We start from the raw sequence: 17,752 nt of genomic DNA on the forward strand, positions 1-17,752 counted from the left end.
TGTCCGTTCCATTTGTATAGCTTATTATTCACATATGAAATTCTTTATGACCTCTATATTTAGTCCTTGCCAATACATTGTTTACATTTCACGCATGAGCGAACAGTCTAGAGCGTAAAAAAAATCAATAATATTATCGATTGCTCAGTGCATGGTGGGATTTAGAGGAGCTGTTATAAGAAAATATAAAAGAGTTTGGCAACTTTTTTCATAATGTGAAAGGCCATTGTGATCAGTAAGCTATCACAAATGCATCAAAATACCTCATGGAGAAGCTGTGGTGGTTTTAGTGACTCGTTATTTTAAAAGATTTAACATTTTTAAAAAAAGCCTTTTCATACTTTGTAGGCCTACGTACGTAGGCACTGAACGGTTGTCTTTAAAGATGTATTGTCCCCCTGAAAAAAAATTGTTCTTGTTGAATATGCCATTTTAATGTCACATAATATTTATCCAATTTGACCAAAAATTGGATCAAAAAACAATTTATTTACTTGAAAAAACCTATAATTTAAAGCAAAAAATGGTCAAATTGGCTGCCAGCCAATGGATTTTTGGTTGAAAACAATATTTTTTGAGGTTTTTTCTCTACGGAAGTGATTAACTTTAGTAAAATTACAAAATAACATATCCAAAGTCTGATTTAATTAATCTTCATTTTTCATGTTTTTGGGGTACAATACATCTTTAAGTCTTAAAGGGTAACTGGGTTTAAACGTGAAGCAGTTACGTATCACTCCTCCATCTTATATTTTTAAAACAATTCTCGCTCTATTGGATTGTACTGTCTTTGTCTCTAGACATTTACGTTTAATTCGTGCAATACGCGAGCTTACTATAATTTATCGTATTTGTAGGTACATCTATACACATCACAAAATAACCGTATGTTTCGCAAAAGGACTCTTTCCGACAACATTTCAAATATGAGAGGCGTTACGTGTAATAATGACCATGTTGGCGATACCAAATACAATACATAGGCTATATGTAGCATTTCGATTTTAACCAGTGACGCAGTCAATCAGAAAGATATGCCAACTACGCTATTATTATATTAATAAAAGTAAAAATAGAAAAGATTATATATTTGTAATGAAAAATTATTTAAAAATCCCCGATTTATACCCATGACAACGAAACAAATATAAATTGTTATTATTAATGACAATTTATATGAGTATTCTTCCCGTACATTTTTTCATTGATAACAATGAAAGCAACACACCACAATATCCGCATTATGACAACTGATTGTTGAATATGTTTACCCTCAGCAGAGATACGGATCGGTGACCGATTAGCAACAGTCAACCAATCAGCGTGCAGGATTTTGTTGATACCGGTTTATATGTTGCTAAGTCGACGTATGCAATGAAGAGTGCTATATACTTCACTTTAGCACTTGCTGGTGTGGATTGCACACGCAGATCAGTATCGCTCGGACAGTAAGTCAACGTCAGGGCAGTGGTCAGGCAAATAGCTAGTTGTTTTGATTACCGGATGACCAGGTTGTGAATCGACACGACAGGTTGTGGATTTTGTAAGTAGGCCTACTGTATTCATAGTCATTTTCTATCGGCACAGAGTAGTTAGGTCTATGCCTTTATACGTATACATTGATCGTTACAACAAATTGATAGAATGTTTACACATCGGGATTTAAATAGTTAAAGGTATACATACAAGGGTACTTAGTAGGGCTAGTGACACCACCCACACTGATCTGTCCTGGACAAAGCACTATAAGCTCTCTATAATGGATGATGGTCAACACCAAAACCATGCATGTTTACAACACAGGCATGCAATAATAACAGTTGAATACACATGTCAGGTTAAACTTAACAAGATATACATACATAATAATATTAAATATCGTCAATAATATACATAATATAATACACAAAGTAAATAATATAAGCCTAAGCCATAATATTATTTTTGAAAACTTAAGACAGCTGATGCTTGCCATAAATTTGATTTAAATCATATTTGTTTCGTGGAAACAATAAATGTTATCAAAAATCATTATCAAGTAACCACTCCTATTTATTATTTTTTAAATTATGTTAATATAATTGAACAATATATCAACATTAGGCAATGATACGCAGTTGATATTGCATCGATTCAGTGGTTTAGCAGCCATGGAGCATGGAGTGCATAATTTACTTATTAAATATTGTACATACAAAGTCCTGTTGTTAACTAAATTAAATAGCGAACAAAACTACGCAAATAGTCCACAGCAATGTTGATAAGACTCAAGATACTACTTATAGGTTCTTAGTTACCAACGGTATCGCATGTCACGTCACCCAGGATCGACCAGGTCAGCTTACAATCCTAGATGTATTAGACATTACCCTTCCCCACTCTCTACCTCAACAAATAATATATATATTATGTTTTACACTGGAATATAGAGGAAACAATGTTATCGATTTGCTTACGTATAGTTGAGTAGATTCCACAGATATAGTGATCTTATTCTGTTACGCCCCCTCTACTAAGAATATACACTGTGTAGGCTTATGTTTAGTTTTTGAAGGCGTTACCGTACAACGTGTTACCCCGGTATTGCCATGCATACAAACGTGCACGTATATACAGACGCGTTAGAAGAACTGTCATGATAGGACAATATCACTTGCGTTAGCAGGCGCGTAGCATAGGTGCGCTAACACAAACACGCTCTTTTTATGGCGCACGCATGCAAGAAGTACGAATGGAATAAATATTATGTTCTTTAAAAACATTGCCTTTTTCTTGTCCAATGTCCACAGAGGGGTGGTGTCCTTACTGAACCAATTTTAATCATGTTTGCTAATTCTTTTACATTCTTGTTCTTGTTTTCAGAATAATCAATAAACTCAGTTGTTACACTGTTTTGCTATCTGATCAAATCAAGGAGAGAAAAATTGAGATCATACTCAAATTAGTAGCGAATAGCTGACCAATCAGAGGAAAGGAAGGCGAAGCAGAAAATTAAATGTCAGCAGGTTGCATCGGTCAGACGATGCCAGTGCTCACGTCCCGGGATATCCATGCACGATTCAAGCAAAACTGGTTAGCTAGAAACCCACCGAAGTCGAAAAACAAGTCAACAATGATGGGTGAGGACAATTCAAACGATTCTACCTCAAGTTCTCTGGATGATAGTCTCACCAGTCTGCATTGGCTACAGAACTTAAGAATCATGAAAATCAGACCAACTCCACCAGCAAGCCCTACACCACTTTCGTCAATAAACTCCAACAATGGAAATGTACTAAGAATCGTAGGCCAAAAAGCAACGACAACAGAAGAGGTAAAGGCGCAGGAACGACTCCACCCTCAACATACCATCTCTTTAGAAAACGTGGACTATAAAAATAACCCTTACGTAAAACCACCGTATTCTTACGCTACCTTGATATGGATGGCGATGAAAGAAACAAAAAAGAATAAAATAACTCTCTCTTCGATCTACAAGTGGATTACTGATAATTTTAAATTTTATCAAGTCGCTGACCCCAGTTGGCAGGTAAGGTTACACCCATTATGCCTATAGGCCACCACCGAGCTAGACTTATTCATTATTTTAGCATCAGTGGGTCTTCCTAGTTATTTTATCAGACCTATTATTATTTTAACACCCAACTGTCGTTTACATTGGATGGATGGTAAATATTAAATGACAGATTTATTTTCAAAAGATATTTGACATGTTTGGCATAAATACCAGTATTACTTAACAGGTCAGATAGAGATAATGTTTTGTCGCCTAAAATAGCCTCGTACTTTAAAGCATTGGATTGTGTGTATTTATAGCTTTGTGTGAACAATTGGTTCTTAATCCTAAATATAGCCATTGACCATTTCAAACTGTCACAACTATTGTGAATGAGATGTGAAAGCCACAACGCCAGGGATGTGAAATTATTTAAAAGAATCATGTTTATGGGAAGATTTTTACACAGAAATTGATTGACATTGACATTTAGCCTATCAAATAATTGTTAATAATTTGTCACACGTCACATTTCCTGACACTTATTCATAGTCGTCCATCATATCGATACATGACCGATCACGTCCAAATGACATGATAATGTCAAATAAGACAGATTCGTCATAGAGCTTGTTGAAATAACAACGGCGCTTTTCTCATTACAAATTCAACGATATTGAAATAATTTTTGATAATAAGACCCTTCGTAAAAATAGACAAATTATCGATACATTCATAATGCATAAGTACAATTCAGAGCCTAGCCTATATAGCCCTTTCTATAATAATTCACATAGGCTATATAAAAATACTATAGCAGCTTCACGTGTACCATTTATCATTTATATTCTCTATGTAACGAATTAATCACATTCCAATTATCCCCCACCCTCCACCCCCACAAACACACACACCTTCACACCAAACTCAATATATAGGCCTATTCATCGATCGAAAGAAGTTATTAATAAAATGCATTAGGTTCCCTTTCTTTATTGAGATTCACATACATTCACATAAAAAGTATATCTATATCAAACTGTATTTCCAACCAGGAAAGCAAAATCTTACGACAACGGAAGCGATCGATTCCTGCTCGTGAAGAAAACGACACACGCTAGCGCTGTATATACCTTCCGCAGGTGGTTTATAGTAATTAAAGGAGCTTATTCATTTGAATTTACCATAAATATACAATTAATAATCGTGCAAATCGCCTACAGAACAGTTTGTTGATTCCTTTAACTATAAATACACTTTGCAGCACTAGGCCTACCAAAACAATGCGTCACAACTTAACTGAAAAATATCTTATTACGTGTAGGCCTAACTATAGTACTACTGCAATACTAAAGAATTATTGCCGATGCCGCTTTTGTTGTCTATAACTTGACCTTTAAACAAACATATATTATTAATTTAGAAAAATATCATTGCAGTTTATTATTGACTAAGCATCCACAGATGACCGCTTAGTGTTTAGTAAACCATGGAGTAATTTCCTCCATGTGTAAACGTACGGTCATAATGGAATATTTCCGAAATACAGCTGATATTTTATCAAACTCATTACACGCAGAACAAACAAAAGAGCGTTGCACTGGACTTTACTAGTAAACAGATATAGAAGGCATGATAGGCTACACACAATTTTTAACAACAACCATTTTTTCTTTTTAGAATTCCATACGTCACAACTTATCTCTCAATAAATGTTTCGTGAAAGTTCCCCGGAGAAAGGACGAGCCTGGAAAAGGAGGATTTTGGAAAATCGATCCGAGCCATGCAGAACTTTTAGAGAATGGAATTTTCAAAAAGAGACGCAACACATTTAGCGATAGTGGAATATTTGATGCTGTGAAACGAATCAAACTAGAACCAGGGTTAGAAAATACACATAACTACTGCAAACATAATCGAAAGCAAGTTTGCCCCAAAAGAAGGAACACTGATGAGCCAATTACAAACACAAAACCCTTTTTGTTCAATTTGAAAACAGAACCATTGTCTGATTGTGAAGAAATTCTGCCGAGCGGTGGCTTAAAGGGAGACTTTAGTTGGAAGACGTTGTTCGATTCTGAAATTAACGTTGATGGACATTGTATAAAAACAGATGAGATTTTAAGCGAGAGGATTGAGAGGGTGGGGTCACCGATTGACCTTGAAATTGACACGCCTCCATCATCACTCGCTGATATCGACGAATTTGACACGAATGAACATATTTCCGTTTTAGATCTATCAATTAAAGGAACCGGAATTCCGAAACCGGACTGGTTTTCCGACTCGATTTCTGAAACTGAACTTAACAAACTTGAGGAAACTTTGGAAGATCTGTTAGATGTTGGTTTATCGTATTCACCGCATTCGTTATCAGAGCACGAACCGCATCCTTGGGCAGAAAGCCGGGCACTGACCGCCGATGACCCGTTTTTGACATTTGATGATATTACTGATACAATATTGTCATACAATGATGGCATATAGATTGTTTTTTTTTTGTTCAGTAAATCTTAATAATCATGCATGGTAAACAAACTATGGTTTAAGTGTGCCAAAATCATGAAAAATGGAAATTATTTTTACAAATTGATTTATATCATTATGTTGTATATCAGAGCTTATTTTTTTAAAATATTTGTAATCATGACCATAAAAGAGAAGAAATACCGTAAATTGTACATTAATAATATTAATATATATAATTTGTGTCGAATTGATATGTTGTTGTGTGTGCGTGTGGTTTGTCTGCCGTCCATTTTGATTTAAATGAGTACTATATTACTTAATTACTTATATTTACAATTAATTATGAATAATACGATTTTTACGGCAATAACTAAAGAATTCTTTTTTTTTTCTGAAGCCGTATTAATATAATATCCGTCGAGTTAAATTTAACTCCGTCCAAAACTATTGTTTATTTGTAAATAAAGAACATATTTTAGTACGGATTATGAATAAATAATATATTGTGTATTTTCTGCGAATATATGTCTAGTATTTGTTTACACTTCTAATTATCAGCAGTTACTACTTAAGTATCAATATTTAGGTACTCAGGATCAATAGCTTTGGAATTAGGGCTGTAATTGCAACCCATTTACAGATGATGCTAATTAAAAACTTAATAATAAAAGGGACCTGGACGGATTACAAGTTAAAGTCTTGCCATTCTAATTTTTAGAATGGTGTAAGACTTAGTAAGTTGTAATCCGCCCAGGTCCTATTATAAAAAGTACATGCGTAGACTTAAGCTAATCTTAACGAACTAAGTCTATGAGAGCGGCTAAAAAAATACCGCGAAATAGTTCAATTCAGCCAAGCCAGTTTTCTCTGAAGAAAATGATAGATCAAGGCATGATGGTGTGCAACCTAACTCGCACACGCTAGACATGATATCTACGGCTACCTATTTCTCTGGGGAACGGTCTTGGGCATTTTATTTGACGAACGAAGACATTTTTGAAAGAAACTTTTAAACGGTTAAATAAGTTACAAATGATATTAACTAAATTGATGATTGAACAAATCTACACTCCGTCCAATATTCTTTTGTATTGTTTGCCTTAAATTTAGACTGTATCACAACATTGTTCTCGTGCATAATTATATAATATAGCCCCTCCCCATCTGCTCGCAGCAATCGCACTAATTTTCACTTTGCAATTTCTAGTATATTATTAACTTTAAAAAGAAAGTCATGGTACCAAAGAGGCGGTATGAAATATGTGGATAGACGGGCTTCCTACTAACGGTCAACAAAATATATTTTAATTTAAATAATACGAAGTTAGGCCTACTGTATAGAGAAAGGTTGGCCTTGGTTGTCGTATTACAATACTGTCATTGAAATAATACTTTAAACTAACAACGTAATGCGTCCAATTCTAAATAAGGCTTTTGTTATAATTTCGTCTTAAAGAATTGATGAAGTGTTGATCGATTTTTAAATGACGCTGGGCTTGGAGGAGGAGGCTTTCACGCACGTTGTCATTTATTTCTAGGTCACACATTCATTCTTCGTTAAACTGAAAACAGTGATATTAAGAAAAGATGCACTGTTGCACATTATATTAGTAAAATGATATCGTGCAATTTTACCAGATTACTAAATTATAACCGGACACACTCTTAGCGAAATTTACAGACATTTTCCAGTTCCAAAGTAGCAAAGTCTACATGAATTTGAAGTAGCACGTACATCAAGACATAGTAACTCATTTGTCATGCACTTTAATAATATTCCTGCAAATAATTATTATACCATAATGACAAACAATAATAATTCATGATACACACCGTTAAAGTGAATTCCCCTCTAGAACAACTATTGCCCTGCCCAACGTTGACTCGAAATTGGGTATGAAAAAAAAAGTAAAAAACACAACCCTCAAAAGACAAAATTAAATCAGTCTAGAAAATAATGTCTGTATAACCAGAAACCAATCTATAAATTGAACGTAGTTTTAAAAAACAACAATAATCAGTCTAATAAATTAGCCAGAAAATAACATAGACAAAATATGATAAAAAATATAAATGGCATTACCAGAAACCGGCATAAGCAATACAAACGACGTAATAACAAAAACAGCAAAACAGTCTCGTAAATTAAATTCTACAGAACAAATTGGTCCGAAAATTAACCTAGAAAATAATGAATATATTAGTAGGCCTACACATCTCAGAGTAATTTAAGAGCATATTGATTAGCTTAGTGTGTACCTGTACAAGTACAGTTCGTCAGCTGATTCGATGTTAACAAAAGCCTGTACGACCTAACGATCAATATATCGGGGGTTAACTTATTGATGACCTTATTAATATATAATGCTCCGACGAGGTGTTTCTACACAACAATGCTGCATCCTTGGTTAACTAGATTTTTCTATTCAAAGCATTATTATCTTATTGTGCAGCAGTATAAATCCAGGACACTAAAATATTCATACAGTAAACTCCTTTAAGACATGTCTACTTATAAGGGGATACTTTTCGTTGAAAACGAATGGGAGGCAATACAAGTTTAAACACGACATCTATTCAGGGGACACTTTGATGATCCCCAGATGTGTCCCTTATAGGGGTTGTACTAATACACAAAACATCCGTATATTTCAGGGGAAAAAGGTGAGCGTACACAATGCGGTGTAATTTACACAAAACTCCATACAATACATAGAAAACAAGAACACTAAAGTATTTAGACAGGCCTCACAAGGTTACGAATAAACCAAAGGTAGAAAACAAACACTAAAGTATTTAGACAGGCCTCACAAGGTTACGAATAAACCAAAGGTAGAAAACAAGAACACTAAAGTATTTAGACAGGCCTCACAAGGTTACGAATAACCAAAAACAAATTGTAGTACACTAGTTATTACATTTGAAACATAGCAGCAATGTCAACACACATAATTGTGCAACAAAAGAAAAACTATTAACATAATGATGATAAATGTCACCGATTAACAAAAGCAAATGTAAAGCTATTCGTGTGAAGAAGTGGAAACAGAAGAATTACGTTCACACTGAGCTCATGACTTATTTGTCAAGATTTTATTTCATGCTGCCACCGAAACGAAATCAGAGTGAACGTATCAAATTAGAGCTCCATAGTTGAGAGACACAACAAATCATTGCTATTAGTAGTACTAAGGAAATGGAAAATACGAAATTGGGGGGTTTTCTTTAGTAATTCCAATGATACTAAATGGGAATGGTTCATTTTTTATTCAGATACGTTAATTAGGTAGGTTCTGAATATTCAATTTAATTTTATTTCTTTAGGCCCTAAGGTCGGTGGTAGAGATAGAATGAACACGTCCATTCAAGTAATCTGGAGCTCGTGGATTCGACTCTCCAGCCCGTGAATTAAGCGTTATGTGTGTCAATATATACTTAGTATCAAGTAAAAATTATGTCAGAGTAGAGCAAAACATCTGACCAATTATGTTGTTATTATTATGACGGACGGTTAATAAACGCTTGTTGTGGTACGTCAATCAAACAAAATCAATCGAACGCGTTCAATGAATAATTTTACGAGAAATAATTGTATTTGAACTGGCTGGCTACTGGATATTGTTGTTAAATGAATGAATCTTTGAATAGAACACGATCCCAAGTATGTTAACAATCGTGTATTCATTTATGCTGGTCAATTTAGTTTATAATTCATTATGTTCGTTAAATTATTCCGCTTATTAAAAAACTGAAAATAATTTCTATTTTTCTGATTGTTTTCACAAAAAGAATGAAAGCACTCAGAAACTGAGTACTTGGAAAAAAAGAATACACATTTTTCTTTTTTTGTGAAGTTATTAATTTCAATAGGCATGTTCTGTTGTTGTTCTCTAGTATAATATCTATATACACCGAAAAATTATCACAATACCTTGAAAATTGTAGGCACTATCGACATACAAAGCAAGTACTATACTTGGCAAAAGGACATTTTGTCAAGTAAAATCACCACCCACTACAATTGATTGTAGGCCTAACAATTCGTCTTAGATTATCTATAGGGTTAGATGTACAGTATTTAGGTGATGTGTCATGGTCCACATGCTGTTTTGTTTTCGCTAGAAATGATACAGCTAAACCATGTTCCAATTTTTAGCATTTGAACGGACGTTATATTCACGACATTAAAATCAAACACTATCAAAGTATATTAAATTAATTATTTTGTATTTATTTGAGTATTTAAGATTCTGACACAGTTGAACTTTCACAAAATACTGTACATAGGTATAACTCAAAATAAAAATAAGGACCATTTACAATAACATAATAAATTCATTAAAAACATTATCGACCAGCTTTCATTATTGATTGGTAATATATAATCAGTAAAGTAGGGTGTGCAGTACTCTGTGTGTTTTCAAAAACGTTTCGTTTGTTATTTTACAACCTTCTTCTGAGAACAAACACCGTCTTCTTCAGGTTGTGGCACAACAACCAAAAAGACAAAACATTCTTGTGTTTTTTTTTGTAAGAATTACTAAGCATGATCCTGGTCATGTGGAGTTGCACTTTAGCTTAATTCACCTTTTCCACCGCTGTGAAAGTATAGTATTAAATGGTATACGTTACAGGTATTAGTAACGGAGACATACTCACGCTATCCACTTAGCAACAGTACAGTAATGTTGATATAAAATGATTGATCTTTACAAAGTGTTTAAAACGGCCGATTCAAAATCAGTTACCAAACTAATATAAACATCATAAATACAAAAAAAAAGTCTTTGGGAGAAATCAAATCAAAGAAAGTTTTCCATTTCTTTCATGAATTGTTCGTAAGCATCATCCTTAGTAGCTGCCGTAGTCACAGCTAGTTTCGGTACGGGAGCAACAACGATTTCGTTACGTTCAGGTGCCGTCTTACCAGTTTTTGATTTAGCCTTTGCATCCCTCTTTACTCTGAGTGATGTTGGCATGAATCTTGTGACATCAGCTTGAAGATTTCTTAGCTGTGGCTTGGCCTCAATAGTAGCTGACTGAATTGGTATTTTGTCTGTCATTTCTTGCCTCATGGGCGGTTTATGAATGCTAGGAGGAGCGCTAAGTACATTAGGATTTTCTGTAATTTGTGGGGGAGGTACGACTGGTCTTGTTCCAGGGGGTGGTGGTGGTAAACCACGTGGAGGTCGTAAATTTGATGGGGGAGGAAGTCTTGGCGGCAATGTTCCACGCATAAGGGGTGGCATACCAGGAGGGGGACCTGGGGGTGGTGCAGGTGGACGGCCCGGTGGTGGGCCAGGGGGTAACATTCCAGGCGGCAGCGTTCGAAGTGGAGGTGGCCGGCTGAAGTTTGGCATGGTCATTCCAGGTGGGAAACCAGGTGGTGGACGTGGAGGGGGACCTTGAGGAGGATTAGGAGGTGCACCTGGGGGTAGATATCTAGGCTGACTGGATGGTAAACCTATTGGCGGTCCTGCTCTTTGTTGCACATTATCCGTTGACTCGTTTTTTGTTTCTTCATCTTGTTCATCATCTGATTCATCTTCTTTCCTTTCTGAAACCTCTTCATCATTTTCATCGTCATCATCGTCACTCAAATTGTGCTCGTCCTCCGCTGGCAGAGGATCTTTTAATTGACCAGCAAGCTTCAACATTTTAGCTTGTAAAGCTGTCATTCCTCTTGGTATTCTAAGTTCTTGCTTGCCATCTCCGACATCCGCAAAACGAACAGACCTCTTACCTGTAACATAGGAGAACCCAATATGATTATTTTTTAGAAGGTAATTACATTTGAAGAAAAAAAAACTTAAATCAACTACACTATGCCTGTATTTTGTACCTCTCACATTGAGAGAAACCTAACATTGATTGATACTAACATTGATTGATAATATAGTATTTAATTTTAATAAAGAGGGCCTCTGAATATCAGTTAACCCACTGGACTAAAGTGGAGGACTACCATCTTTAAAGATGGTTGAAATAAAAAAAAAATATAGTCCTAGCGTTAGTTAATATAAGGGAGTAAGGACTTACTATGGAAACATCACAATTATCTTATCTCTTTAATTAAAGACCCCTTCCCTGCAATTTTGGACGTTTTTTGGAAAATAATACATATATATCACTTTAAAAACATTAAACCATGTCATTCCTTGTCTTAAATGTACGTTTTATGGTAAATTATGATAAAAAGTGAGAAACAATGCACTACCTAAGTAGCTCGCGGCGATCGACCTCTCGTGGACGGTCTTAGGCCTAGCCTAGCTAGGCTTAGTTTTGTAGGCCTAGCTGGTAAACATCGGTAACGTACGAACATCGTACGCTAGCTATATACCTAGCCTGACGTTGTATAGTTGCTGCATTAATTGTCTTTCTATTTTTGCAACACTCCGTTGATATAAATTGGGGAAAACCCGGTATTTTCGCTGAAAAGTTAGGAGTCTTTTTATTTTTTTTTTTATTTTATTTAATTTTCAGGCACACATACATGACAACACAGCGGTGCAGCACCCTGAGGATTGCCATGAGTGCAAAGCACTATCGAGATGGCTCTCCATATACTGCACTAGAACATATAAGACAAACATATACACAAGATGCTCTACATAGACAAAGACTTATTATTAAGTCTTTGGGAGTGGAGTTGTAAATTGTCATGAGAAAAAAACCCTGACATATGACAGGACTTGAACCCAGGACCCTTAGATTGGTAGCCAAGCATCATAACCACCAAGCCACAGCTCCACTCCAGAGTCTTCCATTTGTTTTGGCCTCACGATCGATCGAAAAGTGGGCGAATTACAGGTGAAAAACAAAAATATCAATCCGCGCGCAATGCATTTTGGGATTTATAGCGGGCCGCTATAATTATTAGAATCGACTTATTTTTCACATTTTTAACCGTTTAAAGACGAAAAAAGTTATCGCAATAGGACCATATAGTATTATTTTTACATTAAATATAGTTTGTGATCTTAAATTAGATCTAAAAAACGTAGGGAATGGGGCTTTAAGCTATAAATCTTTATAAACAAAAACCACAGCAAGTTACTATTGTTGATAGATACATACCTTGACCATCGTCATCAATATCATATGCATCATCATCCATATCTTCTTCACTATCATTGCCATGTTCACCTGTTGCCATGTCTTCTAACTCTATTAAGAAAAACAGAATTACAGAGTTAAGGTCTGTCCACACTATCAAACTTTATGTGAAAAAAAAATGTGCCCATAATATGGACATGATGATGTCATATCACTACCAAATTTGGGCACATCACACTTTCTTTGTAAAACTAGTTTGATAGTGCAGACAGAGCTGTAGCAAAACATTTTTTTTTTGGCTAAAGCTCTGTTAACATTACTGTTAAGTTAGATAAACAAGCTATCCTAATATTATTATCAATGTACAAATATACCTTCATCCGGATTGTAAGGCTGTCCATCATCATCAGGTTCTGTATTAGCACCTTCTAGAACCCATGGTGGTAATCCAGGTGGTGGACCAGGTGGTCGTTTACCAGGTGGCAGGCCAGGAGGTAGTCCAGGTGGTGGCCCAGGTGCACGCCTTGAAGCTTGTCTAAAAAAGAATACAGGTGTAACAAATTTAAGAATACAAACCCAAATAATACAGTTGTGTCTATGTGGTTGGTCAAAATATATCGACTATTTGATTAGAACCAATGATACAGTAGAATGTAGAATGTAGAGAACCCCTATTAAAGGGACACCTTTGGGAGAGAACAAGTGTCCCCTTAATAGAGGTGTCCCAAGAACAAAGGGGTTGTATAAAGAGGTTTACTTACTCATATGCAGATGTTTTTTTCAGGATTGATTGCGGCATTGATCCAGGCAATGGAATATCTTTTGGCAGTGGTATCATAGAAGGCACTTGAAAAACAAGACATTCTCTGGGTTACACTGGGTTTATATGTAATTATGAATAACTATAAATATATAATATACTGGATTATGAAAAATATATAATAAATTTGAACATTAAACCTACCATTGATTCTAACATTCAAGTGTTGATGAAGAAATCACAATTCCAGGATTCAATTATTCAATCAATTAGTTCAAAAAACTATCAAAAATGATTTTGCAGAAATGGCCCATTGTAAATGAAAGTGATGTAATACTTTTGTCTTACACCGGAAGACAAAACAATTTATGTTTTTACTCTTTGTTTATTTAAAAATACCGTATTTATTCGAATAAACACTTCGCTTTGAATAAACGCCCCCCCTCAAATAAACGCCTCCATAGATCATAGTTTGGATTAAACGCCCCCTCAACTACAAGTGCATACGATCAATTCTTGTTGCTTCATTAAATAAACGTGTAAACCAAATGATAAGACTAAGTTGTTAATCAATATTTCTAAAATATTTTGAAATAAATATTATAGTTGTATTTATATATATATATTGTTTAAAAAGAAAATTTAAACGTAGATCAGGAATTAAAAAAATCAAACACAGTAAAGTATGCTAGGCCGGAAAAGTCTGCTGCGACTTATCGACAATGTAAGGAATAATATTAGGTTACTGTTGGCTACGTTCTAAAAATTAAAATGTCTTACTAGCTGCTATGTCTGGTAGTGGAATGGAATCAACATCAACTTGCTGTGTTTCACGAATTGACTCTAATAAAAAAGAAATTTAAAAGGTCAAAATTGGCCTTATTACAATGTAGGTAAACTAGGCCAATTGATATTATGTTATTGAATTGAATAAAGTTATATATAGGTTTAGGCTGCAATAAAACAACATAAAAAAAACGTTTAACCTTTTAAAAATACAAAGATGTTAAATGTAAATGAGGTCTTCACTTGTATTAAAGTCCCCCAAAAACATGAAAAATGAAGATTTAAAAAAATCAGACTTTAAATAGGCCATTTTGCAGTTTTAATAAAGTTATTCACTATTCACTGTAAAAAAAAAAAAAAAAAAATTATTTCACTTATAAAAAGACAAAAGAAAGGGTTAGTTTTAACCAAAGACCATTGTCTGACAGACAATTTAAGAATTTTTTGCTTCAAATTACATTTTTTTAGGTAAATAATTGTTTTTCCCGATCCAGTTTTTGGATCAGGAATAACTATTACGTGACATTAAAATCACATATTAAAAAAAAATTTGGAAAAAAAAATGTTTAGGGGGACAATATGTCTTTAAGGATTGGCCCCAATATAAGTTTTGGATGGTATTAAAAAACAAAGTTTAAAAGAAGCGTTACCATAGTACTTAGCATGCTGTTGTCGTTTCTTGTCATAATCCATTTCAGCTCGTTTATAGTCGGCATAGCGATCTGGATCTTCTTTTTGCTAATATAAGTGAGAAAATGGAAAAAGCAATGATTACATTAATTTTACAGTATGTTCACAAAATTGTGGTGGGGTTACATCTAATTGTTTTTTATTTCTTGATGCCAACACAAAAAACCTTTTCTCTTGCCATCTTAATAAAGATCTTAATAGTAATGTCCCCTTTGGCTATTGTCATATATATATATATACCTGTAAAGTATAATTGTACTGTATGACACACTTACATAAAGCTTTAACACTCTGTCTAAAGTCTCCTTCAGCTTTTTACGTTTGTCTTTGATAACTTTTTCTCCAAGGTGACTACATGTTTCAGGATTTAGTTCTAGAAATAAAAATGTATAAAAACTACCAATTATGTGGTGTCATACTAATCTTCGCACTGTACAGTAGGGCTTAATTTTAATATTTAATTGTACGTTTTATACATTTTAATGATGGTAATGTTTTGTGGTGGGCGATTGACGCATTTACAATGAATAGTCTAACAATATTTAAAGACACCTTCCCTACGTTTTTTAGATCTAATTTAAGATCACAAACTACATTTAATGTAAAAATAATACTATATAGTCCTATTGCGATAAATTTTTTCGTCTTTAAATGGTTAAAAAATGTGAAAAATAAGTCGATTCTAATAATTATAGCGGCCCGCTATAAATCCCAAAATGCATTGCGCGCGGATTGATATTTTTGTTTTTCTTCTGTAATTCATCCACTTTTCAATCGATCGTGAGGCCAAAACAAATGGAAGACTCCTAACTTTTCAGCGAAAATATCAGGTTTTCCCAATTTGTATCAACGGAGTCTGGCAAAAACAGAAGACAATTAATGCAGCAACTATACAGCGTCAGGCTAGGTATATAGCTAGCGTACGATGTTCGTACATTACCGATGTTTACCAGCTAGGCCTACAAAACTAAGCCTAGCTAGGCCTAAAGACCGTCCACAAGAGGTCATTCGCCGCGAGATACTTAGGTAGTGCATTGTTTCTTACTTTTTATCATAATTTACCATAAAACGTACATTTAAGACAAGGAATGACCTGGTTTAATGTTATTAAAGTAATATATATGTATTATTTTTACAAAACGTCACAAATTGTAGGGAAGATGTCTTTAACTAAGTTTAACTTGCTTCTGGAAATAAAAATTTATATTTAAGTTAATTTAGCACTACAGCATGTTAATAACATGTACCTAATATCGTTTTATATCATAAAACTGTACCGGGTAATAATTAGTATGACAGATTGTGTGAAGAGGTATTACATATTACATGGTTCAACTTAGTAAAACAAGATATTGTGTTGATTTTTGTAGTGCCAATTTCTCCGAAATAGGAAAGGTAACGCACAATGATTTACTTACTGACTGTAAAAAATTGCACATTGTAAGAATGTTGCAACAACCTACCAAGTTCATCTAGCTCTTCCATATCTTGTATTATCTGAATAGGATCTTTCATTTTTAACACATGAGCACGAACCATCATTCTCTGCTTTTTGTTCTGTAAATTGAACAATACCGCATTTTAAATCTTGCAAACTTTAGTAAAACATAACATTTCAAGCTCTCTACATTGAATGATGAAGTTTTGAAATCTGAGATTTTTACAAAATTAGCGGGAACCATTCTTGTCTTGATTGACTAGTAAAATGCTCAATAACAAATGAATTGATTATTATTTGAAGAAGACAATAGAAAAAAAATATACCTTCTTTAGTTCTCTTTTTCTTGCTTCTTTACCTGAAATATATATTTATATTCAAACTTTATCATATCAATATTTAAAATGTATTGCTGCCCTACCATAACTAATAAGCCTATATTACTTTAATTTTTATTTTCAAAAAATATTTAGGAGGGCCAATATAAAAATATTAATTATGTTCAATATACAATATAGTAAACAATATTGATAGAGGCCGATGTTGAATTTATTAATTACAAAATAAATCATGACATGTATAAATCAAAATTATACACGACACTGATAATTAAATAACATTAATAGGTTATAAGTACTACTATATATTAGCTAGGCTACAGTGATGACGTTTTAATAATCATTAGTATCTTGACTTTTTCTTAGGCCACGTGCATTCTCAAATCCAGCTATACCTTGCCGAGTACACGCGGAACAAACTGCAACACTGCCGTCCAAATCCTCTCCTCTCTCCTCCGGCCTAGCTTAGCAAGATCTAAACTGCAGATATTCAATATTGATATACTTACGAGCCTGATCAGTCGGATTCATAAATTTACCACTTTTAGTGGTATTTATAGACCGCCTACCCATCTTGAAATATCAAGTTTGTGACGGTAGGCCAGATATTTTAACTTAAAAAATATTATTGCAGGCCCCACATCTAAATTAACAAAAAGCCGATCGCCGAAAAAAGAACACGACCCCAACGTTAAGTTAAGATGCTGGCTGGTATGGTA

The 17,752-nt window shown here is 34.3% G+C and overlaps 2 protein-coding genes across 3 annotated transcripts; one reads left to right on the plus strand and one right to left on the minus strand.

The window, feature by feature from the left end:
* The first annotated feature begins 1,403 nt into the window (after window positions 1–1,403).
* LOC144840493 (forkhead box protein J1-B-like) lies at window positions 1,404–6,475 on the plus strand. Of its 2 annotated transcripts, none has more exons than XM_078696310.1 (3): window positions 1,404–1,543; window positions 2,863–3,529; window positions 5,177–6,475. In XM_078696310.1, exons 2-3 carry the CDS (start codon window positions 2,996–2,998, stop codon window positions 5,981–5,983), a joined length of 1,341 nt encoding a protein of 446 aa, XP_078552436.1. In that variant the 5' UTR covers window positions 1,404–1,543; window positions 2,863–2,995; the 3' UTR covers window positions 5,984–6,475. The 2 variants fall into 2 exon arrangements, with proteins under 2 accessions (XP_078552436.1, XP_078552435.1); XM_078696309.1 differs by having other exon boundaries at window positions 1,413–1,558; window positions 2,881–3,529.
* Window positions 6,476–10,175: 3,700 nt separating this feature from the next.
* Window positions 10,176–17,710, minus strand: LOC144839690 (uncharacterized). Its single transcript, XM_078695149.1, has 10 exons — window positions 17,543–17,710; window positions 17,022–17,053; window positions 16,721–16,814; window positions 15,533–15,630; window positions 15,218–15,305; window positions 14,562–14,624; window positions 13,783–13,867; window positions 13,396–13,556; window positions 13,043–13,132; window positions 10,176–11,708 (listed from the first exon to the last, which is right to left on the minus strand). The coding sequence occupies exons 1-10, from the start codon at window positions 17,604–17,606 to the stop codon at window positions 10,768–10,770; spliced, it is 1,716 nt and encodes a 571-aa protein (XP_078551275.1). The 5' UTR covers window positions 17,607–17,710; the 3' UTR covers window positions 10,176–10,767.
* Between the last annotated feature and the right edge of the window lie 42 nt (window positions 17,711–17,752).

Source organism: Antedon bifida, chromosome 4 (assembly GCF_963402885.1).
Source record: "Antedon bifida chromosome 4, ecAntBifi1.1, whole genome shotgun sequence".
Classification (NCBI taxonomy): domain Eukaryota; kingdom Metazoa; phylum Echinodermata; class Crinoidea; order Comatulida; family Antedonidae; genus Antedon; species Antedon bifida.